The 26,595-nt window shown below is 35.8% G+C and overlaps 1 protein-coding gene across 5 annotated transcripts in view; it reads left to right on the top strand.

Moving 5' to 3' along the window:
* The window catches only part of PTPN3 (protein tyrosine phosphatase non-receptor type 3), a 164,750-nt gene that overhangs the window by 126,043 nt on the left and 12,112 nt on the right, over positions 1-26,595 (top strand). For all 5 annotated transcript variants that reach the window (XM_069004158.1, XM_069004157.1, XM_069004160.1 and 2 more), the window contains 10 exons: positions 2,566-2,589; positions 4,479-4,677; positions 5,674-5,751; positions 6,735-6,791; positions 12,865-13,021; positions 14,724-14,890; positions 17,514-17,604; positions 17,865-17,926; positions 18,749-18,895; positions 20,992-21,120. In XM_069004158.1, the coding sequence (XP_068860259.1) occupies positions 2,566-2,589; positions 4,479-4,677; positions 5,674-5,751; positions 6,735-6,791; positions 12,865-13,021; positions 14,724-14,890; positions 17,514-17,604; positions 17,865-17,926; positions 18,749-18,895; positions 20,992-21,120 (1,111 nt within the window). The remainder of the gene's footprint in view (positions 1-2,565; positions 2,590-4,478; positions 4,678-5,673; positions 5,752-6,734; positions 6,792-12,864; positions 13,022-14,723; positions 14,891-17,513; positions 17,605-17,864; positions 17,927-18,748; positions 18,896-20,991; positions 21,121-26,595) is intronic.

Here is a 26,595-nt window from a genome sequence, read left to right as displayed (position 1 = left end):
AGAGTTAGACTTTTCAGGGCAAAGACCTCTATTTAAAAGATAATTACCAATAGATCAACACATACTGAGTGCAAGATTGAAATGGCATGAATTTAGTTATATTGTGAAGTGAGGAAGAGAAATTACCTGAAGTTTTGAAGTGTTTGCTTGTTTGCTGCACCAATGGAAAGCTTAATCTCCTTGCAAGGAAGGGCTCTCTTCCTTGAGGAAAAAGTTGAATGGCTGGTCTGGTGAGTGTTATCTTTCATTGTCTTAAAATACAGTCCTTGTATGTTGTGAAATGAGGAAGATGGCTTAGTAAACTGTGAAACACTGTGTAGCCAAAAAAATATCACTTAGTTATTTATGTTTAAGGTATTTTTTCATGTTGCTGAGTAATTAAATGTTAGAAATACTATTTAACTGTGTTACGGTGCAAAATTCTGCAGCTTTAGCATGCTGACCTATTAAGGACTTTAGGAAGACAAAGTTGCACTGTCTGATTAATTCTTTTAGACACTGAATTTGGTTGCTTTTCTCAGTCAAATATTTGATCACCTTTCTTTCCAATTTAAAAGGTTACAGAATTTTCAGTGAGTCTTTTAGAGCTAATGTGTTTGAATTAAGGTGCAATAATTTAACAAATCTTCATCAAATAGTACTAAGAATTTATATCCCACATTCAAGCCTTCAAAGGTAGAGATAATAAAAAATTTCCTGTAAGTTTACAGAAGGTCTATGAATGAAACCCCAAGTTGGGTTTTTTTCTTTCTCAAACTGCCTCTTTCTCTTGGGAAGATAGAGGGGAGATAATATATTAAAATCAGAACACTGTGTTGATTTTCATCACGATTCTATGTCTGTAAGTTTTTGATGGAAGACTCTTGAAGTGGGTAACTCACGGCAATTTTGATTCTGCAAAGAATTTGGTAATAGAGCTATAGCTCTTTTGTGGCAAAATGTAGAAAATATGTACAGTCTCATTGTTCTTTGCCTCACAAGGAAATCCATTAGCTTAACAAGAATAAATTTAATGTTTTTTTATTTTTAGTGTGACTTCCTAAGGAAATAATGCTTAAGTCATTGTACAACCCCTCTGCTTCTGTTTCCACTTGAGACTATTTGGAGAATGCAATCAAATGTAGTGTAGGAGATGAGTTTTTGAAGATGCAAAATTTCTCAAGATTAATGAAAGTCAGTGACTAGGCAGGAAAAAAACCTAAAACTTTAAGCTGACATTCTCCTCTCAGTGAGTAATTAAAGTACAAGTTCAATGTTTGTCCCATTTAGATGTGGGCTGGTCAGGCAATGAGTTTACATTCCCATAGGATCTGCTTGCACATGGGGGGTAAAAAGTCTCTGGGGATTGTGGACAAACAGAACCAGAGATATTAGTGGGTGAGTGGGGGTGGGTGCCAGTGGAGTCAGAAGTTAGGTATGACTGCAATAAAAGGGGAAGAAGTTTAATGTTTTAAAAGTATTAAAAGTACACAGAACTCAAACCTGCAAAATTCTTCAGGGATCAAGCATCACCATCTCTGCCTCTCAAAGAAGAATTTCTTCATATTGTCAAATTACATGCAAGGGAACTTAACTAGACTGATACTGGTGCTATTTTTACTGTAATTTTGATGAAATGTAGTACATAATTCTTAGTATCAAGGATGATTTAGAGAGCATGAGTTGAAAAGTTAAATGTATGCTATGAATTGCCTCCTATAACTTGGCAATTCAGCAATTCTACAGTGAAACTGAACTTCTTCAAGTTTGTATATTTCCAGAATGGACTTACACTGCTCCAGGATTTTTGGTCACTGCTTAATTGAATTTGTAAAGCTATTCCATCTGCCTTAAACTGTGCTTTGCAAGCACATTTTTTGTAACTTTTGCTTTAAAATTTGTCTTAGGAGCACAGCTATTGTTTTAATTGATGTAATATCATTTAGCTCACTGTTTCAGGTGATTTTTGATGAAGCTGCTTGAATGCATTGGAAAATACTACGTACTGCAAATTTTGATTTCTTTTCCATTCTAGATTCTTCTCATTGGTGTGACCACTTTCATTATGCTTTGTCTCAAATGCTTCTGTCAACACCTTCTCTGCTCTCACATCATGAGATTAAGCATTGGAAATGTCAAGCTTCTGAAGCCACCTGTGCTCATTTCTGGCTACCTAAATATAAAGATCTTGCCACATTTTGACTTTTTACAAAATACAGCTGGTGACATCTGTAGTCATGATCCACACCTAAAACTTTCTAAAATTATGTACTGTGTCTGGCTAATTGCCTCTGTAAACTGCATAGTTTGGGTTGCAGTTGCAGATGTGTGCTGCCTGTAGTTGGGCTTGTGTCAAAAGTGGAAGTGAGTGTTCAAAGTTGCCCTGGGATTTTTGTTGAGTGTTTCATAAACACCCTAGTTATCTCATTCAGACTTTCATCATAGGGTTAAGTATTCTTTAATTATGAGCACACCTTTTGTCTTCTATGCAGGCTTTTTTTTTAATTGGAATTTAGTTCTTGTTTTCTTGAAGATTTAACTTATATTCATTTAAGGTTGTTTTTGTGTTTGTGTGTTTTTTACCAGGTCGTCTGAACAAGAATCACCAAAGTGAGTTTTCTTTACACTTTCTCCTATCTCTAGCTTTAAGATAAATAATGAAATACATAACTTAAACTTATTTTTCAAAGTAGTGGTTTTGTATGATTAAAAGACACAAATGTATAAGCCAATGAAGATTGTAAATATTTGTGAAAAAAGAATAAGTTTTGGGGTCAGGATTTGGAAAGTCTTAAGTTCTAATAGGTCCCTCATCACTATTAACAAAAAAAGTTAGTTAGAAATTGTTGCAAAAGTTTAATGATGCAAAAATCCACTGGTAATTTTTTATAGTGCCAGATGACATTGGCTGAAATATATAATCGTATTTTTCTGGTATTGTTAGATTTCTTTTCTACGTTGAAAAATTATTATTGGCTGTAATTTTAACTTGTAAGTGAAATGTTTTTTAAGAACTATGTTCTGAAAAACTTATTAGAATGTATGTACATACATACACAGTGTTCCTCCTTGCTTAAGATTGACCTCATAGGAAACATAAAAAGTCTTGGAAGCTATCAGATAAAACCAGGATTTTGACAGTGTCATTATAGTTCCCTACTTCAAAGCATTCTGAAACTATTAACAGTGCCAATTGAATAAGATGTCCCAAACACTGAAAAAATATTTTCTGTAGTAACTGAAAATTCTGCAAATATTGCATGAAACACCTCGCTGTCATTGCCAAGTACACATAGTATAACTGAAAGTCAGAAGTATTATGGCAAGAATTCATCTACTTGTTGGCATCTTTGAGGACATTTGTGTTTGTTCCAATCAGATTTTCACAGGCCGAGACATAAATGTTCACAGTATTGAAGTTCGCTGCAGTGCAAGTCCTGTACGTTAAAAGCCTAAGCTACAGTCCTTGTGTTGTAGAATTACTTCTTCATTGACAGCTAGAAATGGCTGCTGGAAATGGTTCAAAAAAGCTCACAGGTATAGAAAAATACCAAAGCAGAAGCAAATGTTTGAATTTACAATTTTTATTGCCAGGGTTTACTGGATGTACTTCTGCTGCTTTAACACTCAAAATTGGATGTTGCTATACCTGAGCTTTCCCCAAGGCAGATATTTTCACATTAAATAGTATTTGTAAGGATGGAGCAGTTAGTCTGTATGGCATCCATGAGTTTGGTCCACTTAAAGAAGGAGTTTGGTTGTGTTAGAGAGCTGCACGTCATCCTTTTCATAAGAGGGAATGTAGCTAAATGAATGTTTGTGAAGTCCTAGATTACCATCAGGCAACTTGGCCAATTCCTGCATTTGAGGTTTTTGGTTACTGACTTTTGTTATCATTGAATGTTAAAGTTCTTGAACACCAGACCTACATCCTAAGTTAATTCTGTGTCCTATCATGTGGTTATAACTACCTCAATAACACAATACTTTAACTGTAGTTAAATCTTTCATTGTCACTTAATTTCTTGTTTCTCTGACAATTTACCATGGCTTTTCTGCAAACTGCCTTCTCCCACAGGGTTAAGGTTGAGATGGCATTCATAAGAGGGAGGAATTAAAAAAAAAAAAATGCTTTGCAGGAATGAGAAAGGAATCACAGCAAAAGATTTTTCATGGATAGAATTGGCAACTGAAGTGCATTTCCCTTGCTGCTCTCTCCATGTGTTACTGTGGATTCCTGTAGTACTGCAACAGTGCCTTTCACTGCTAACATCCAAATATTTTGCTTAAAATGGTTTTGCTATTCCAGAATTTTTGTCCATTCTTCCAGATGTCCTCTGATCAAATAATAGGCTTAGATTAAACTCCAATCCTGTTTCCCTGCGCTTCCACTATAAAGTGGTATTAAATCTTTTAACTCCTAAAATTTGCTCTTTTTAGTTCTTAGTTTAAAAATCTGGATAACATACCTTAGTAATATTTATCCTTCTTCAATAAAGGAATGTATTGGGAAACAGTCCGACACGGAGTTCCCTGACCCATCTCTCACCTAAAGCCTTGGCTCAGTCTCCCAATGGCGTTGGCAGCATTTCTGGCTCTTACCCCTTGGAAGGGGTGGATAAGCAGTTCTTAGAAACATATGACAACGTTGCAAAAAGTAGCTTGACGGAAGATTGCAGTCAGTACTACTGCGATAAGGTATGTTCAGTTGTGTGCTTTTAAAGTCCGAACTAGTAGTGAGCGTGACTTTGAGCTGTGGTTTAAGAATGCACAGAAGTGGTGGCTGTATTTCAGGATGGGCATATTTTAGGCAGTGATGAGAAAAGATCTTGTGTTACTACTTGCATTTTTCCAAGGTTGTGAGATACAGATGATAGAAAAGCTTGCCAGCTGGATTGATTTCTGAAGTGTCCAGCATTCCACAAGCTTCAGGGAAAGTTCCTAGTGAAATACAAATCCTTACATGATTAAATCTTGTTTCTTCTGAGGATAAAGATCAGCTAACTCAAGTTGATATATGTCTGAATAGCAGACACAACTCTGCTTTATCCCAGGCATCTCTTAAGGATGACTAAACATCATCCTTTTAAGTTCTGACCTGGCTGGAGAGCAGCTGCTCTGTGCTAACCTTATGATAGTGGATCATTCTTCCCCAGTTTGCTCCAGAGGGGTTCTGGCTAAAAGTAGGCCCTTAAAATCAATTAAAACAACTAATTAAAATTAATTAGAAAAGTTATATCATTTCCAACATGTCCATTAGCCTTTTAATTCTTCTACCTTGTGGACCTGTTGCATAAAAACACACCTATTTAAAGGAGAAAAATGAGGGGAAAAAATAGTTACTTCACAGTTCTTAGAGTAGAATCAATTCTACTTGTGCTTCACCTAAGCTTTTAATGACGACAGGCTGAAACTTTAATATCATTTCTAAATTGGGAAGGAAAGCTAAGATGAGAGTAACAATGTTAGGACACAGCAACCATAAAACATGTTTGCTGAGATGTATGTTGCTATTTTTACTGTTTGAAAGGTTACTACCATAGGTATATTCTACAACCATATCCGCTTCCTATTTTAAAGGTGGATTTATATATTTTTGTTCAGCTCATCTAAATTTGGATGCACTGTTTTCTAATTTGCTGATACTTTATTTTAAAAATTAGAAGACTTGTTTTCTTCTTCTGTATATTGCAGAATGATCTAATTGAGGGAGATTTACTTTTGGTGCGTATCATACCAGATGAAGAAGGGAAGTTTGGATTTAATCTAAAGGTAAACCAGCTGTCTTTTAGTTATTTTTAAATGGTTTATAGATAAAGTGTTATAAGTTCATGTTTATTTTTATGTTTTAATATAATGATTTGGAGAAAACACTGTATTTTACAGGAATTTCTTATGGACTGAGAGTTTTTTGACGTGGCAGCCTAATCCTTAAATGCTAAAGCAAAACTTACAGAAATAGCATCTAATAGTTCTCTGGTTTTCAGTTGCATATATTATGGGCATGGCATATATCCAAGGCACACTGCCTATTTGGCTGCTGAAATATGAACTCAAAAGCCTAATTAAAGGCATCAGCTTTTGAAAAATTGGACCTCTGTATTATAAAACAATTTAAATAGTTTCATTTTATCCATTAGAAATCACAATGGAAAGTTGAAAATTAATATATGAAGAAAATGAAAATTACTATTGATAATTGAGTATTGTAAATGTTTTAGATTCCCTCACTGAATTTCCATTTAAGCAGTGTATTGTAAATTAGCCATAATATCAAAATTAGAGCAGAGTTTGATCTTTTCCCCTTGGCTGTTTATTGGTGGGGCAGCAGTAGAATGTGATGCAAAGAAAATAAGGAAGTACAGTTGTTTGGTACTTTGATCCTACCAGATTCCTTGCACACTTGTCACATCATCTAAGAAGACTGTCTGCCTTGCAAGTTCAAGTGTTAAATTAGGCTTGCTTCAAGCACAGGGTTACAATAAATGTTTCATTTTATCTGTCTATTGCCTATTAAAATGTATGGCCAGAAAAAGACACCCAATCTAGTTTACTAGAAATTGGTGCACTTAAAGACATCACATCCCACCCCCTAATTCTCCATTTACTGATGAAAATTCAGTCCTACCAACCCTGTCTATGATGACACAGCATAAAAATTTTATATAGAAAGGACAAGAAGTGATTACTTGTTTTAAATGCTACCTATGCTTAATGATATATTTATGGTTGCTGTTTACTTGACATTCCTCTAGGGTGGAGTAGATCAGAAAATGCCACTGGTGGTATCAAGAATAACTCCAGGATCACCAGTAAGTAAATTTTTGAGGCCTTTAATCCCTTCTATTGTTACTCCTTTCACCTCTCAAAGGTCTGTACACATAGAAATTTGCACACCTATAACCAGGATGAGATAGCAGCAGAGCTATTCTCTTTAGGCATTGGTTTAACCAGTTGTTTCTTAAACCAGAGATTAAAAGATCTGGAAGTGTTAGCCAAACAAGATACAAGTAGAAAGTATATTTGTGTTCTCCTGCCATCTCAAAAAGTGCATCCTGAACTGCAAAATTCTTGGTGAGGGGCAAGGATTGAGGATAAGGAACACCATTTACTGAAGAAGTAAATAATTTGGGTCCCTGCACCCTAGAAAAAATAGCTGGTTTGAGGGAGTTGTTGTAGGGATCTGCAAGATTAGGAGCACTGTGAAAAGGGAATTCCATCAGAAATATAGGCTACTGAATTAAGTTTGTGAAGGTCAGGTTCTTCTTCATGTTTGGTGAAGTAGTTCTTCGTGCAGAAGATAATAGTAGACCTGTGAAACTCCTTGACAAAGGATGCTGTGGTTAAAACAATTTTGTATGTGGTCAGGAAAGGACAAACACTTGGGGGAGAAAACCTGTTATTGACTATTCAAGCCACAGTAGTCTGAAGAAATCCTTAGGGCTAAAATTATTTATAGGATGGGAGAGTACTCGGTGGGAGAGAGGGAGCATAGAGAGGGAGCATATGTTTGCTCTGTTCCTGTTTTCCATATATTTTTTGCTTATGGAAATACTTACAGACTAGGTGAAATGTTTATAAGAATCAGTAGAGTCATTTAATTCTTCCATTGAATTGTGAAATACTAATAGGAACATAAAATCTTTTTAAACTTTTTTCTAAATAATTATTACATAAATCTGTTAAGACATAGTTATATCAGATTTTTTTCACTTGCCTTTTTCTGAACTATATTTCCTAACTCTCATAAAATAATTTCAGTGCAGACTTGTTAGGAAATATTACTGACTTAATCCTAAAAATACAGTCACTCTGAATCTTCTGACTCTTCTGAAATTTGATAAGCAGTCACAGGACTGATATCTAAATTTCATTATGCAAATCAAGCTAAAACAAATTGCTTGATGTAGTGGTTTGGTCCAAAATACTCATTACTTACTCATTACTTTCTGTTACTTACTGTTTACCTTCTGTGAGATAAGAATTAGGAGAAACGCAAAGCAGGCACTAAACTTGAAAGAATATAAAGAATTTTATTAACAGACCTAAAAGGAGAAAAAAAAAATCATACCACACCTTCAGAACACTTCTCCTCCCCCTACCTTTCTCCCTTCTCCCACTGACAATGTAAAAAGACAACCCTTGAGATGTTCAGTCTGTTTACCACTTCCATAATAACCTTGTTCAGTCCATTTAGGAAGAGGAGTCTCTCTTGCCCATGCTATGAAAGCATTATCACAACGAGACAGCCACCCACTTCAAAGTAACTTTGTTCAGTCCATTTAGGAAGAGGAGACTCTCTGCTCGCATGTGAGTCCCTTCCCCCCAACTTGCAGCTTTTCCCACAACTGCTTTTGAGGGTTCACTCTTGAAGGTTTTTGGGGTACAATTTTAAGGTTGAGCCATTCAGAAATAAAAGTTCTTTTCACCCATCTCTGGGAACATTTCATCTCTAAGAACAGAGGCCCTTCTCCTTCCGTGGGAGCAAAGGGTCTTCCTCATCTTCATCTTTGGGACTATCTCTGGGAGCATTTCTAGGAACTGAGGTTTTCTCCTTTCCCGTGTGGAGCAAAAGTCCTCATCGCTTCCATCTCTTCCTGTTCAAACTTCTCATGAAATTACAGCTGCGTCAGCATCTGCCTATCTCAGTGCAGGTGCTTTTGCTCACAAGTACAATTTGAACACTCCACCCCCCCATGCCTTCATGAAATTACAACAGGATACTCTGACATATCATAGCTTCAGAACAGAATTTCAGCTTTAAGCATCTTCTCTTTCTCTTCCCTCAGGTTTTCAGCTCTTCACAGCATTAATTGGGTTAATCTCACCTAGGCCTTGCAGCTGGAATGTGGCTTATCGCTGTTGCTCACATGATCTCTGCTGGACAGCGGGGCCACTTTAGCTGAATCTTGGCCGCACTGGAGAGGGGGGAGCCGAGCTGCTCCGGCTGCCCACAGCAGGGCTGTGGGGGGGTTCCGTGGGTGGCACAGGGCCCATCAGCTCCAGGATGGCCGTGGCCCGGCCTGGCCTGGCCTGAGCAGGGCCTGGGCCGGGCCCACTGGCCCCCGCACAGGGCCCGCAGCCACCTGTCCCAGCGCCGGAAATGAGAGAGAGAGACTCTGCCTCAGAGTTCCCTATTCTTTAGTGTGGATTACAGAGGTGGTCACAATTTTAAGTGGCTCAAAGAATTGTCCATATTCAAACTGGCCACTGATAGGTTCTGTCAGGTCCCAGAGGAAGCTGTAAGCACCCCTTAGCAAGGACATCACTTCCGGGACTATGCTTTGCTAACCCATGACACTTGAGAAGTGATTTTTTGGTCACATTTATGATTTTTGGCCAGACTTACACAGTTCATAGTACTCCTTTATAAAATATAATAATTATTTGAATAAAAGTTTGCTACAAAATTATAATTGTAACTTAAGTCTAGGAGTTGAAAATAAAACAGTCCTTAAGACATTTCATGGTCAACCTAGCAAATATTTTAAGGGTGATTTGAGATTCTGAAATTATATAGCGCAAACAGGCTCATTCCCCAACCAGAGAATGAAAGATGTTTCTCCAGAAGCAGTTGTTTCCTTTGGCAGATTCAGATGGTCTTCTGGAAAGTATTGATCTGTATTTTTTTCTCTTGGATTAGAAAAGGACTGGACTTCTAACTTTAAACACTTAATTGAAGTGTCTCCCTTTGGTGTCATAGGCATGGACAAGAGTGACCAAGTAGCTCTCTAAGCTAGTATACCATGAAATGAGTAAGTTACCAGGATCACAGAAAAAATTTGAAACAATTATCCAATATAACACTCAGTAGCAGTGTTAGGGAAATCATGTCATGTTATAGCAAGAGGAAAAAAATATACTTATTTTTAGATAATAGCAGTATGAACATTGATTATACTGCTTTCCATAAACAAAATTTCTCCATTTCTTTACTGTTTGATGAAATGTGGCTGATATTTCCAAATTCAAATCTAACCATCTATGGAATGCATTTTTATATTATTTTAGCTCAGTTATGCCTTGCCTTCATTGCTACTATTTTAATTTGCTCTAGATTCACTCATTACCCTGTAAATTGTCTTCAGCACTACTATTTGGTAATACTATTTGCTCAGATTATTTCTCAGGTTTGTAGGTCACCTTTCTCCCACTTTCCTACAAAATGATAGGCATTTCTTGTATAGGAGAGGAAACAAATCTACTCCCCAAAATAAGGCAGTATTTTCCTTTACACATCCTAAAGTTCTTTTTAAAAACCTTCTCTAGTAAAGCTGCAATGTAGTATGCTGGGAAAATTGTAGGACAGACTAGCCAAAATTGTTGTGAGAGCACATTTTAGTGAAGGAATAACCATTTATTGCATCTGTTTGGTTTTGCTGTTTTGTTTTTTTTCTTAATTAAGAAGTCCTATACTGATTTTTTTTTTTTACAAACAGTGAAAATGTCCTAAAGTGCTAAAGAGGTCATTATGGTTTTATTTAATAGAGCTTTTCATGGGAAAAAAAGCATGCATGCTTCTCGGAGCAATAGAAGGTGATTAGCATAAAATGACACATTGGGTGTATCAACAGGACATGGAGGCTTTGACATAATTAATTGTCTGGAAAAGCTCAGTGTCTGAAAAATCTACAAATTATGTTTGCATAGGAGGAATTAATTCTCCTTTGAGATATATTTTATATAGTTAGATGATTCAAACAAGAAAGCTGAATCATTAACACATCACATGATTTACAAAGTTTGTTTGAGCAAAGATATTAGTCTCCGTCTGTAATAAATACTAATAGCAGCCAGCCAAGAAATTGAAAAGAGAGACAAATACAGGAGCTTGGAAACCATTCCTTCGAAGTTCTTGTTGACATTTTGACTCTCCTAGACTTGACCAGATATGGTCTTTAGATCACCTATCTTTTCACATATTTATATTTCAGAGGGAATAACTTAATATTATTTGAGAGAGATTAAATTATACGGTCATTCATAGTGACATTCTTCAGTCTTGCCTTTGTAAATTGTACAATATATGGCAAGGGTGTTCTTGGGGAGCTGTGTATACTTAGTTAGATCAGTGCTGAAGAACATCATCATGGCTGTTCCTAATTCCCATTCTTTTTCTGTGTACATTTCTTATGAATCATTTTCAATCTTCCCTATCCTTCACTATTTTTTTTCCTTATTTCTATGGAAAATGTTGGGGAAAACTATTTCTTCTTTAAATTTTTAGTCAGCTTTTCTGCATGAGATGTTTTCCTCCTGCATGCATCTTTCTTTTCTCTTGCTTCTTTCTCTTCTTCTTTGTCTGTTTTGTGGCACTAAGACAGGTCTTAAGTTTTCTTTCCTTTTACTTTGTTCTTTGGCACAAATGACTCCCAATTTATTTTCTTCATATTCTTGCCTGATTTTTTTTTTAATTTTACATTTTTCTTCTTGTTGATTTTTTTCATTATCATTTCTCCTTTCCATCTCTTATTTATTATTTGGTAATATCAATATGTTACGAGCCATCAGTGCAAGGCATAATCAGGATTGGATCTAATTTTAATGTCTTGTTCAGACTCAGGGTTTGGTGATGGTTGTTTGGTAGGGCTAATTATATTGAATGAATAAAGCTCAGGGAACCTGTGCTGGCTGTTAAGGAAATACAGGGAACATTTATCAAACAATAAAAGCAATAAAGGTCTGTGTCTCATTCATACACTAAATAAATGAAGTTTATATAAGTATATCACTTTTGTGTAGCTGAAGACTTCCTAGACAAAATAAAATTAGGATAGCAATGGAAATAAAATTGTTATATTACTTTACACACAAAGGTTGTAGAATCCTGCACATTCGTATTAGAGAATCACAGAAGGTTGGAAGAGACCTGGACATCATCTTGTCCAACCCCCTTCACTCAAGAGTCACCTAGAGTCAGTTGCCCAGGACCATATCCAAATGGCTTTTGAGTGCTCCAAGGTGGGAGAGTCCACAATATCTCCAGGCAGCCTGCTGGAGTGTTCAGTCACCATAGCAGCAGAACTGTTTCCTGATGTTCATATGGAGCCACTTGTGTTTCAGTGTGAGCCCTTGGCCTCTGATCCTGTCACTGGCACCACTGAGAGCTTGGCTTCATCTTCTCTGTGCCTTGCCCTCAAGTATTTATGTACATTGCAAGATCCCCTTGAGCCTTTTCTTCTCTATGCTAAATACTCCCAGCTCTCTGAGCCTTCCTTCATGCAAGAGCTGCTCTAGTCCCTTAGTCATCTTTGTAGCATCATCATCATATCCTGGCCATAGCTTTAATTGCTTTGTGCTGGACATAGGGCTAAGCATACTGAGGTGTGTGGCAGAAAAATAGCCAAGCAAACCCTGGAGTCCAACAGTTAATCTAAATATAAACAAGAATCTACAAAATAACAAAGATATGAAATGTGTAAGGATTTCTTTGAAATTTAAAAAGTGCATGCCTGGGGAATGTCATGTTACTTAAATCACGTTCATGAAAATCATATTTGCGCTTCTTAGTATTCACTGCATAAAAAGTGAACTGAACTATTTTATATGCTCAAAACACTTTCTCCAGAAATTCAGAGGTTGTTGAGGCTTGGAGTCTGAAATACAGATCTTTGAGAGCAATCTGATGATGGCTGTTTGATTAACGTGAATTCCTTTTATAGCTATCAATATGCTGTTCGAACTGTTCCTTATCGTCATGGAGAGCCTTTGAGGCATGCAAGCTTTAGAGCTGAATCCTTTGATAGATCTTCTGATACAGAATATGAAACTTTGTCAGGAGAACTGTGAAGACTTTGCTTACATGATGTACTTAATATCCTGATGCGTTCCTGATTGCACAACTGGATGCGATGACATTAATGTGTTTCTTTGGTCTTGAAACAGGCTGATAAATGCATACCAAAGCTGAATGAAGGTGATCAAATAGTATTAATTAATGGCCGAGATATCTCAGAGCACACGCATGACCAGGTGGTCATGTTCATAAAAGCCAGCAGAGAATCTCACACAAGAGAGCTTGCACTTTTGGTCAGGAGGAAAGGTAACTGGGCTAATTTTATTCACTTCTAATGTTTTTGAGACTGTTTCTCTTATGCTTGTGTTATACCCTCTTCTGTTTGCATAAACATGTTCTCGGTGCACTTGGAATAGGTCTGTGGAAAAAGTAGGTCTCACTAAATTCAAATTAGTTGTACAAGTAGTTTAAACTATATAGGTTCTTACCATTGCAACAAAGAATCTAGCAAGTTAGAATTTCTTCTTATCTTTTGGTCTAAAAATCTATGAGAATAAATAGTCCCTTGAAAGAGTTTCTTTGGTGACGTGGGGTGTTGGGTTTTTTTTGAAAATAAAGGATAATTTTATGACCCCCCCCCCATTGCAGGTTCACAAAAATAGGGCTGTTCCTCTGCACAATTATGAGATGAAACAAGTCAAATAAGCTGCTCCTCACCTTATTCTTACAGTAGACATTTTGTGACAATACTGAGTTAAACCTTTGCTGGCTGCTTGCAGAACTGCTGCCTGCAAAGAGGAGACAATCTTTGAAATATGCAGGGTCTTAAGCCTGTGAGTTTAAAAATGGGGAACTCATCCAGCTTGGCTTTGTTTACTCCATATTTAAAGACCTGTAGATCCCAAGAGCTTTCAGATGCGGTGAAACTTAATTTATTATTTGCTTTCCTTAAGAGGTATGGTAAGACATTAGCACCCACAATTACACAGAGTTTCTGATTACATGAAGTTAATCTGAAGGGATTATGCATTACTGGGAAACAGGGGTGAATGAAACAGCCTAAGTGATATGTACTTCTGTAACACTGGCTTCATTTAAAACTTAATGTGTTTCCAGAAAGACAGATGGGCTCTTTATTTCGTTTTCCACAGGCTTTATGCAGCATTTAGTTTTTCCCTTAACTTTTCCAGTTCCCTTCCAACTTACAGATAAGAGAAATCTGCTTTTATCTAAAGATAACCTGTGGCCCTAAACCAGTCATTTTGTATAGGCATGAGTATGAACAGCTCCCCGTTTTCTGAAGTTTGGCAGATATGAACTGTTCCCATCACTGCAGAGAATAACCACAGTTGGACACGTTTGGTGATACCATACCTTTCACAGGGACAGAACTGCCATGCAGATTACTTCAATTAAGTTTGTCATGTTTTGCAATGTGTTAGCAAGGAATGTTGTAGAAAACAGACTAATAATTTTTTTTAACTTTAGTTAGTTCCTTCAATGTTAGCATAAGAAATTGCAAAAGATAATTCTGTGGCTTCTCTAATGGCAAAGGAGTGTGATGTAAGGATTTTTGCATTTGTTTTGCTGTTGGAGGTACAAACATATAAAAAAAGTTTTTTGTAGAGATATTCCATTAATTATGGCCTATACTTTTTTAGGTAAAACTCCCTTGTTTTTTACCATGGTGGATGTTGTGTTTCATTGGCCTATCTAGCAGTTCATTCTGTAAGACAAGGTTGCAAAAAACTCCTTGTGCTTGGAATTCAAGTTCTTTGCCTTCATAAACAGGCATTTTGAATTTTTCTTTCAGAAGATCATAGGGACATTTTACTCTTTATAGTTTCTACAGTAATACAGTACAAAAAGAAATGCAATTAAATGTGTTGCTATTTGCTTTCCTGAGATTTTGCAAACTATTGTTATTTTAAGCTGGTAATTTTTTATATCTGTTAAAAAGACATTAATGCTGTATGTAATGGATTATAACTTTGTACACATCTTTCAGTAGTGAAACCGTTTGTGGAGCCCAAATCAGAAGATGAAGCTGATTTCCACACTGTCCCAGAATCGATTCTTCCTGCCTGTTCTGAATCTGGTGGTGATACACTGGAGGAGTCTATGGAGCAGCTAAGAAGAGGGCTAGAAAGCGGCACTGTCCTTATTCAGTTTGAGGTAGGTAATACTCAACTCTGTAATGCTGTTAGCATAGACCAATTGCTGTAGCCAGTGTGCAATATAGGGGTTTTAATTAATTGTAAATCTCATTGTTCCTGATCAGTCTTATCTCAAGAGAGCAACAATTTGACTTGCCCGTCAGTTTCACACTTCACTACTTAGAATAGGGAAGAATGAATTATCAGTCTTACACAAAAGACCATCTGCGGAGAAAAATGTGTTTGAATTAGTGTGTATCTGGCTCAAGTACACAAAGTTCACTAAATTAGTACTTTTTCTGCAGTTGTTAATTTATTGAGTAGAATAGTGGGATTTTGACAGAGGTCAGTTTTGTACTTTATTTCTTTTTCTAGGTTCTTCAATGTGTTAGCAAGGAATGTCATAGAAAACTAATAAAATGTTTTATATTTTATTAAACTAGTTCTTTCAGTGTTAGTGTAAGAAATTCCAAAGGATAATTCATCTGCTTTTCTAATGGCAAGGGAGTGCAGTGTATGTATGTTTGTGGTTGCTTTACTGTTGTAGATTCAAACATTTATAGTAGCTCTGGATAAACCCTAGTTTATTATGATTTATAAAATTGGCATTCAGTTCTGGAGTAACTCCTTCTGTCATTGAAAACTTGTAGAACAGCAATAAAATTTTTCCCCTTTTGATATTTTTTCCTTCACTGCTTTTTTTAAAGCTGTAGAATTTAATGGTAATGGTTGAAGAGTCGTGGTATTGTTTATTGCAAAACCACTCTTTTTATGAGGTTTGCTTCTTTACACAATTTCTGAGAATTAAAATTCCCCTGTTTTTAAGGAATTGTAGACAATGGTTCATAACTGCTTTCTAAAATCCACAGCACTGGATGCAATGCAGCAATTACAATGAATCTGTTGGCTATTGAAGCAGTAACTCAAAAATGTGAACTGACCTTTCAATACTTTCTTAATTGTCAAATTTGTTGACTAAATTTGCGCACAAATTTTCTGTAGTGAACATCATAGGATATTTGATCCTTTATTATATTCTGATATATGATATTATGATATTCATATGATATTTGATCCTATATTTTAACATTTTTTAATGGCACTATTTATAAAAGGATATTACAGAGAAAGCACAAAACCTTTTTGACATCTAATAAACTAGGGGACAGCTTAGTGGCCTTCTTGCTTCGAGTTCATTGTTTAGAGATCTTCAGAACCAGAGGTAATGGCATTGTCTCCTCATCAGCTTTGGTGACTCTCAAACTCTCCATTCATTTTAATAAAACAGTAACTAATTAGCCAGTAGACTGTGAATAATCAAGTTTTTCCAGATATCTACCTCCATTTAATCAGAATTTAAGGAGTCTGTCAACAGCAAGTGACTGTTTGCCAGGCAACAATGAAGCTCAAGAATGGTTACAGGACTTTAAATTATTCTTCCTTGTCTTCCTGAAAAAGGCAGAAATTGCAACCTGGCTCTAGTAAAGTGGAACTTGACTTACAACAAACAGAAGCTTTTCCATTACATATATTATCAAGTTCTCTTCTCACATGGCTTGTTTATGTTGTATAAGTTGAAAAATGTAGTGAGCTGTGACACAGAGTTTTATGGTCCAGTAAATCTCAGTAGAATAAATATTTTTGTGTGTTGCTCTTTTTCTCTCGATGAGAAAGTAGGGGATTTTAGCCTCCTATTTGTTTCATTCCATTTTATGTATGGAACAATATTCAAAATCTTCATTAAACATATAAGACATAGTGGACTCTTTGGTAAGTGTTCAGTGAAGGATGTAAAACTCTGGCACAGCCACCTTAATAACTCAGTTCTAAGGTGCTTTTCTATACATTTAATATATACAAAAGTTATAGTTGTATAATTACAGTTCTTAATGTTTTGTTGTTGTTGTTTTTTCCTCTCTGTACCTTTTTTTTGTCTTGTTTGATGTACTTAGAAGCATAAATCATTAGGGTTTGAAAAGAACTCTAAGATCATAGAATCCAATAATTAGCCTAACACCAACTTCACAATTTTGGTTGCACACACATTGTATATACCCTATTTCATATGTCCACATTTACTCCAGCTAAAGTTTGCTACATAAGGGTTGGCCCAAAAATGAAGAAGTCAAATGTTAAGAGATTGCGATAAATTGAAGTTTTGATTTTTTAGGCACTTGCAGGATTGAAATGGATGGGTTTAGTCCAGAGAATAAAATTTTTTCTGAAATTTTTATACCATAGTTGATTTCAGAAAATAAGTCTGCATCTATTTTTTTGTTCTGATGCCATTCATTGGTCCCTCGTTCTACCCTCAACCGTTGTTGTCCTTCTGGTCTGCGGTTTTATAAGCAAAAGGCAAACTTGCACAGTAACAGTTTTTATCAATGATGCTCACATGCTGTTTTTGGTTTTGGTTTTTTTCCTAGAAATTCTTCTAGCTATCCTGATGGACTAGCAATAATAGAAATTCTTGTCACGTTAAATACAAAAACCTCTCAAGGGAATTCTGGAGAAGGATAGGAAAAATATTAAAGAAAATAAGGAATTTTTTTTCAGTCTATATATATTTGTGTGAATGTAATTCGTAGGTGTATAGCATAATCACATCCTCAAAATCTATAATTTTTCATTCTACTTTGCAGCAACTTTATAGAAAGAAACCAGGATTGGCTGTTACATGTGCAAAGGTACCTCAGAATATGGACAAGAACAGATACAAAGATGTTCTACCTTGTGAGTCTTAAGTACAGTTTCTGCCTCTTTTGCTTTTTAAAATTGCTGTATTGAACTTGCTGATTAAAGATTTCATTATATAATTGAAGTCATGTAATTGGTCATTTTATTTTTCTAAAAGGTAATTTATTCTGGTTTGTATTCTGCTGTTTGTGTCTCTGCAATTCCTCAGCTTTTTTTTTTAGCTTAATAGAGGGGAAGCATGTCCCTTAATTGCTAATTTTATTCCCTTTTTCTTGTGTGCGTGTGTGTGTGTGCAGATGATGCCACAAGGATAATACTGCAAGGAGATGAAGATTACATTAATGCAAATTACGTGAATGTAAGTCATACAGAGACCTGCATCTACTCACTTACTATATTACTAAAGCAGACTAAATTTGGGTTTTTTAGGGAATAAGGATATTTTGTTTTAAATTTGGGGATTTGGAAATGTAAAAGATGTAAAGTTTCATAATGTAAAAGATTGTGTTTGTTGGGAAACAAGTGACCATCCTAACATACAGTGGGTGCTACCATGTGGAAATGTGCAGAGTCTTTAACCAGTAACAATTGTTTTATTTTTCCATATACTTCAAATGCTGAGGTTGTCTCCATAAAAGTAAGCCTCTTTCCCTCTAGAACCACTTACAGCCTATCAGCTATGCTATGAAGGATCCAGAAGATAAACCAGAGCCTTGGCTTCCCTAATCAATCAAGTGTAGGCTGGGAGTCAGGGAAAAGAGGGGAAAATGAGTATATATTTGTGTCAGATACATAAGCTAAATCACAGAGTCAATTAACTTCCTGTGTTTAGTATCAGGCATAAACAGCTTTTGCTAGTGTACCTTTGGTGCATATACCCTGCCCATTCCTTACTAAATGTTAAAGAAAATTTAGAAAACTTTGCAGTTTCAAGTTTTCAAGTACATTTTCACTATTAATCTTCTATTCATAGGTCAGCATCTAGAACTATAGAATCTGTGCTTTACGTCTGTTTTAAATTAATGATTTAAAAGTTTTTCACAAAACTAATTGTGATCTTGGTTGTCTTATTACTTTTTGCCTTAATCGTCCCTCAAAACTTCCTGTTTGAATGAAATGCTGAGTTAAAATAGTTCTTGAGTAGTGAGAGCAAACTTAAGATTTTTCTTTCCCTCTGTAGATGGAAATTCCTTCTGCTGGCATTGTGAACCGGTACATTGCTACTCAGGGGCCTCTTCCACACACATGTGCACACTTCTGGCAAGTAGTCTGGGACCACAAATTGTCACTGATCATCATGTTAACAACTCTCACCGAACGAGGACGGGTAAGTGCCCGGGTTCTTTGTATGCTGAAGAAATGTTCTGTACCTTTGAACTTTTTTCCATTGTTATGGTTAAATAACCCTAAAAGAGGCCAACTTACTCTGTTGAATGATTCTTCTGAAGGCTAGGCTTTCTGAATTACTTGGAGGGAAGAGTTAGTCCTCATTTTGCTTTTTGTTATGCTGCTTTGCAAACAAACCAGCTGTCTGCATTCACTCTGTTGTGCTGATCAGACAGGTACTACGTGCTGTTACTTTTCCCCCTGAGTATTGGGCTCCCTGTGTCAGTTTCTCTCCAAAAGATTCAGCAAATGTCTGGAAGCACTGAGTGGGTCGAGCAAACCTTGTAGTCTAGCTGTAAAAAGGAGTCTGCCATTGTGGTATTTACTAGAGATCAGAATTTAACTTACTTATTTTTATTTACATCTCAGGTTCTTTCCCAGAATTGCTCTGATAGTTCTTCTAATTATGTTTAGATAAATTCTGTCTGTCCTTGAATTTTGGAATAGTATAGTGAAAATCTGGTGTATTTTGATTTAACATGTCCTTTGTAGTTTTAAGATTAAGTTTTTAGATTACGTGGAAGGTTTGAAGTGGTTTTGAAGTTTTAGAAGCTGAAAACTCAACAGTTGGATTTTTTAAGAGGTGGAGAAGGTGATGACTCCTGTATGCCTTCACTGTAGCCTTTATCTGTATTTCCTGTGTGATCTGTCCTACACTGTGAAGTTTATCTGGCACCCCAGTCAAAACCCAGTTTTTAGAAAGCAAGGGAGTGAGTATTTGAGGTCTTAAATAGCATAAAGATTGAGATGTAAGGAAGGACAGTTAAGCAACAATAGGTTCTAACTGCAGTCAGGTTATGTAGCTGCTCATGGAAGCAGACATCATTGAACATCACCTGACATAAATATACTCCCTTCATCTTTTGATTGTATTGGTGGATTCATGTCCTTGTATTGAGGAGAAACAGATTAGTAATAGTCTGGAGTTCAGCCAGTGAGCTGGAAACTTCAAGGCAATTGTTGATATCTTCTAATCATCCTGCTGGTACCTTTGCACACCAGACACTTTTTATGAGCTTTGTTTGCTTTCAGAAATTATTTAGATTTGCTCAGTTTGTAGCTGAACTTTCAGAGACAGAAAAAGATGTATGTTCTTGTCAAGAATATCCCCATTGGCAAATGCCAAACCTTTTCCCAGTCCCTGGAGGTTTTACATTCCAGACTATCTCTTTCCAATGGTGTTAAGATTTGTATGATGGGATTTTTTTTCTGCATAGTACTGTTCATTTTTTTAGACATAAGTACATTATTTTGGCTTAAATTTGAAGGGGAAAGTATTTAAGATAAATTACCACAGTAAAAATTTCAGGCACGATGGTTATAATTTGGATTTTAAGCCTCTGAAAATTGAGCCCTATTAAAGGTAAAATTAAGAAATTTTAACTTTTCAAAAATTCCAGCTCTTGCTACTCTGTGATTGAAGTTACATACAAAAACAGCTTTGAACTTTGTGCAGGTTGCAGTGTCACATCAAAGTTTTGATTATTTCCACAGGTGGAGATTCCACATTCTCATAGGGCTTCTTGTTTCTCTGCTTGTCCTTCTTTGTGGAATTTTTTTTTGCCAACATCTAGTCAGAATTTCCCTTGTTGCTTCTTTACAGTTGCCTCTTGTCCTCTCATTGTTCATTTTCAAGAAAAGTGTGGCTCTGCCTTTGCTGTAACCTGCTATTAGATGGCTAAAGTTAGTTACAAGTTTAATCCCTGCACTTCTTTTCTTAAGACAGAATAAATCCATCTTTGGATCCACATTATTCCTTGAGAAGTCATTCTAGCAATTACAGATAAGCAGCAGACAAAGCATCGTGCATCCAATTTACCTGAATATTTATTATAAATCACTAAAACAGAAGTTTATGGAGAATTTACCCTATTTTGTCCTGTTATTTTTCAATTTGGATGAAAAATATTCCACCAGCAAACCAGAACAGAATTTATACTGCTCCTTGAATTCCCTGAACCACAACATAGGAGGGAAGGCTTGAAACAGAAGGGCTTGTATACAACAGTTTTGGTGTGTGCCTAATTTTCTTTACAGACCAAATGTCACCAGTATTGGCCTGATCCACCAGATGTAATGGAATATGGCTGCTTCCGTGTCAGATGCCACTCTGAAGACTGCACGATTGCTTATGTTGTCAGAGAAATGGTCATTACAAACGTTGAGGTAAATGCCCCTTGCCTTTAATTATCCCCAAACGAGCTGAATGAATACATTTATAGATGTTGTAGATATTATATTTATTTTATTTATTATTTTATTTATAGATTCGTTTTTGACAATGTATATGTCTGTGTGTGAATATGCATGTATGTCTATATGTACACACATATTTTTTAACATAGAATATGTGTCTATTATATGGATCAACATGATTATTTCTTTAGAGCTTCTTCAAAGACACACTTTTTGAAGTTCTATAATACATTATGCTGCACAGGTGCTGCAGTAAGCATCATAAGGAAGTTTAGTGCTTTTCTCTAAATAGTTTTGCAATCACTGACTCCTCACAAGTACTTTAATTTATAATGAGAGTGTTTTCCTAAGTAAATCTGCTCTTTCAAGGATGAACTATGGGTCACTTGGTTAATGGCACATGCAGCTAGAACAGCTAATAAAGAAGTAAAGCATAATAAAGTTGTTTTGAGAGAAGATGCAGAATCTCACCAGTTCGTTTTCATTGTCCTTAGTCAGATTTTAAAAAAGAAAAAAATCCATATGTATGTCAATTGAAATATGCTCAATTTATGAAAGATAATATATTCCATAGCTCCTAGTACTTTCATACTAATGTCTAGTGAATTAAAAAGCAAAGAGAAGGCAAAACACAGCATGTTGTGTTGTGAAATCTGTGTTCAGGTCACATCTAGACTTCCCACAACCTGAATGATAGGGTTTGAAGTTTGGTTTTTGTTTCTAAATTGACCTGCATTTCTTATATGTTTCCTTTCTTCCTCTCTTTTCCAAAATTCTATGGCCAGAGATATTTTTTTTAAAAGATAAAGGGTTTGTGCTATCATAAGATGTGTAAGAAATCACTGTATATGGACCAAAGGCTAATTTGTAGTCAGTCTTTTTAACTTCTGTATAGTTAAGGAGCTTTTACTGTTACCAGAATTGCTAGTAGTAATATTAAGTAGTAAGCAAGGAAAAGGCAGTATCTGTTTTGAAATATAACATTGAATCATCTGTTTTGAAATATAACATTGAATTCATGTTCTTACAGCAAGACAACCAATCCTTTAGTCTCATACCTTTGTAACTTGACAGTCTCTTGAGAGTGCATCCAAATTTGGTTTAATATGATTAAGTTTTCCTTTGCTGGCATAAACATGTGAGATGTCAGATGTCAGTACTTAAAGGTCATTCAGTTAAGACAGTTTACAGTATTTCTGTTTCTAAGGTATGAGAAACCACCCAGTCAGGGAGCAGCATACTTGTTTCTGTATTTTGGCCAAATAATCTGGAAGCGATAAACTTGAATGGCAGCACAGAAGAAATTACGCTTATAAAAGTAGTACTACAACTATATATACACAAAGTGTTGGTGCCTGTCACTCAAATTATTTGTAACCTTTCTAAGTCTCATAAAATGAAGGGTTTAATTTCTTGCCTTTTCTTTTCAAGACCAAGATTGAAAGCTATACTAGCATATTTAGCATGAAAGCTATAGTAGCACTAAGTCTGGGGGGTTTGGAGGTTGGTTAAGGCTTTTTATTTTTTAAAAAAAGCTTCAGAACACTTTGAGGACTAGAGCAAACAGACCAAAGGAAAGAAATTGCGTGCAGAGTTCATCACACAGTGAACTATTTTGTAAAACAAGATAACATATTTCTTTATAATCCTTGGCAAAATAGCATAAGAAGCCTGAAACAAATTTTCATTGAGCTTCCTTTAAGATAAATGCCTTGCAATGTATGATTGGCCATTAAATCTCACTGGTTTTGAATCATAAAGAGCCAAAGAACAAAAATAAGTTAGAAGTGTTATGGCAACTGTGTACAGCAGCATAATAATGTGTAACCAGTTGTCCAAGAAGTGCCAAATGCCACTTGCCAGAGTATCTACTCTTTAGAAACAGGGCCTTAACCCTGATCATTCAAAGCTCGAAGACTCAGCTTTCAAGGTATGTTTGTGAAGCATACTGGCAAAGAGCACACCTTTTCCTGCTTAGAAGATAAAAAGACCATTTCAGGGTTAATGTAGTTCTACATTGTGATCTTTTTTATCTCATTATTGAAGATTATATTATAACTTGTGTGAAAAAGGACATTAACTGAAACATTGAAATGCAAAATCAATTGCTTGGTTTTTAAGAAAAGTAAGAACTAAGGTTGACATTTCAAGTTTAAATTTCCTTCTTTCTATATGAGTATTATGATTATAAGCTCTGTGTGTTGATTTTCTGGAGAGCACACAAATCTTTTATTAATCAGGGAGAGTCTGTCATTTAAGGAGAATGAAACAAGGAAGTTTGCCTTTTGCTGTAATTATAATAAGCAAGGCTGCAAACTGCAGAAGGATGAACAATGGATATTTTTGTGGCTGAAGGTCTTGACAGTACAGCTGTATTACAAGTGTTAGAGCAGCTGTTTGAAGCATTACCTGTGACAGGCCTATTCTTTGTCAGGAGTTTCAGCCCCAAGGACAGACTTACTGGAAAAGATTATGTGCTTCTGAGCAAAATCTAGGATGTTAGCTTAACGACAATGAAGCTACTGCTGCAGTTAGATGTCTTGCCCAGGAAGGGTATGGACAAGTACATAGTTTTGTTGGAGATTTTTTTGATGAACAACTTTGCTGTAATGACAATAACCATTATCAGAAGCACAATAACAAACAGCTGGGGAAAAACATAATGTCTTAGACCTCTGTAGCTCCTTATTAAGTAAATGTGGATCAATGCCATGAAGAAGCTAAATGTTGGCCAAAGGGGTGACAGTAAACTGGGGAAGTTACATAATCCTGAAGTGTCACTGGAGTCTGTTGTTTGGGATAATTTTTTTGAATCCATAATTTTTAAACTGATTTGGAGAAATGCCAAATACATTAATTCCATTGAAATCAGTCCACATGAATTTAAAAAAATAATAATAATTTTGGAATAGCAAGGTGTACAAGGTCAAGTTACGCAAAAATAGCAGCCAAGCCATAAGCAGCTCTTGCTGTCTCACTTTCTCCAAGACTCATAAAACAGGACTAATAAAGTCTGATTTTTATGAAGAAAAATTATACATTTATCCATCATTAGGATGACTGTCATTGAAAACCTCAGTGCCAAAGGGAAAACTTGTGGAAAAAATTTAAACTGAGTTGCAGAGAATAGTGGTTTGATGAGTAACTTGACTATCATGAGAAGTTACCTCTTTCTTTTCCTTCACCAGGTTTGTACAAAGGAGCAGGATATGGGAGGAATAGTGTTTAAAAATAAGTATTGCTAACAGAACATGTACTGTAGGGCTAACTGTGGAACAGTAACTACAATTCTAGCATTTTTTTCATGTATAAGTGCTAGATTTTAGTAGGTGTGATGGTCTTTTAATGTAAGTTATTTCCATGTGGGGTGTTGTTTGGCTGACATTTTCTGAATTTGAAAACTGACTTTTACTAGACTTCAAGATATTATGTTTTAAAAAAAGCCAAAAACCCTGCTAAAAATAGCTTTAAAAAATCTGGACTTCATCAGAGTACTGCTTTGATATTTTCTGCATGTGCCATAAAAGCTTAGACATAGAAAAACTAGTTCTAACATAAATTAATATATTTACTGTTTACATTAGGTTTAAATTGCTAATAAAACATAAAGCATTTTAAAATACTTGTGCCTTTGGAAAAGCAAGTGGCAGAATAGTCAAGTTTCAGCATTTTGAATCATTTCAGAAGAGCTCAATAAAAGAATCAAAACTGATCATGTTAAACCACAAATAATTAGAAAGCTAGTCTGAATCTTGAGGCATACCTGGAATAATTAACACCTATATTGGTCTCTAAAGATGATTAGGGCACATAACAGAAATTGAAGATGCTTACAGCAAAAGCAGCAGCTCTGAGAACTAAGTGCATGTTCTTAAAGTATTCTCACTATGAATAAGTCTTATGTAACCTGCTTTCTGTACCTAGTGTCTGTAAACTATTTAACTTAATGCAGCTTGCTGTATTTGAGCCTGAAGTACTGATAAGTAAAAATTAAGTTAATTCTTTCATTTGTTCTGAGCTTGTAAAATGACTTGTTGCTTCTACAGATCACTGTAAGTGTTTCTCAGGTGTGCCACCGGCACTTGTCCAGGTTGTATAGTTTTAGTTCTTGAAGCACATGGAAGACAACTGGATCCTCAGTCTTGGATAACTTTCAAATTAATCAAGTCTTTGTTTCACCAGGATGTTGTAATTCAAACGTCTCTGATTTAAGAGAATTAGCTTAAACTCTTCCCTGTAATTGCTGCTTTATCTCATTTCCCTTTTGAAGAGGTTCTGATTAAGCATGTGCAGATTTTCAAAGGAGGACTTTTTAATGACATTTTCTAGACATGTTTTTGTATTTTTTTCAATCTGTGGCATTTCAGAAAAATGTGAACAGTAATCATTTGATCAAGGTCAACTTTTTCTGCTCAGCAGAGCTGGGTAGCAAAAAGACATGCATGCTTTTTCCTGCAGAGATCCTGGTCATTGTGCATCTTTTGATGACATGGATGATAGATCCCAATGCAATTCGTATTACAGTGAGCTTGGTTATTAATGTTAGATTATGTTGTCCATGTGAGCCTTATGCTGGATCTTTTAATTGTTGATTGCTCAGGCTCTGCCTTTAAGAAGCAAAGTATGAGCTGTGTCGTTTTTCTTTTTGTCCCTGTGGGCAATTGTAAATTTCTGCAATTGCTTTGAAGGGAATAAATGTATTTTCTAAGACTCTACTTAGTACATAGGTAGTACTCATTCTATCTTTTGTGTCCTACTAACCTGTTCCCTGGGAGTGGAACATCCTCAAGTGGGAGGAGAAAACAAGCAGTTGACGACATTTAAAACAAATCCTATATTTCAACAGTTGTGAGCATAAGAGAAAAGGGGGAAAACCATTTAAAGTCACTAGCATCACAAAAACATTCCTGTGTGCACCACTGGGGAAAGGCCAGCTTTGATAGACTAATCCAGTGCTAAAGGAGTTTTATTTTAGTAGGGTGTCAAATGTTAAGTCTGGTAATGGACAAAAATTAAATGTAGGTATCAGCTTAACTATTGCAAAACGTGGAAGGAATAAAGGAACGTGAAGACTTGTCTCAGTTTGTAAAGTGTGAGATCCTCGCTGCGTGATGCAGCAGAGCTCACGAGCATCTTAGGACTTTTCCTTCCCACCCTAATCATTAGTTACATCTGTAACATATCAGTTGAACCCAATCTGACTGCAAAGATGATTGAGTGATTTCATAATCAAAGGTAACAAAAAGCTAAACGGAAAGAACTTCTTAAAACCGTGGGGGTTTTATGTATAATTGGTTCAAAAAAAGAACTCTTTGTATAACAGAACCTTTTAACTAATTATATTGCTTCCATACAGAAATGTATCCTCCTGTGGATCGTACAGATGTCATTCATATATGTACAATGAGCATGTATGTATGAATGATATATATATATTTTTTTTTT

Source organism: Aphelocoma coerulescens, chromosome 2, assembly GCF_041296385.1.
Source record: "Aphelocoma coerulescens isolate FSJ_1873_10779 chromosome 2, UR_Acoe_1.0, whole genome shotgun sequence".
In the NCBI taxonomy this organism is placed as follows: domain Eukaryota; kingdom Metazoa; phylum Chordata; class Aves; order Passeriformes; family Corvidae; genus Aphelocoma; species Aphelocoma coerulescens.
This window is presented reverse-complemented; position numbering and strand designations above follow the sequence as displayed.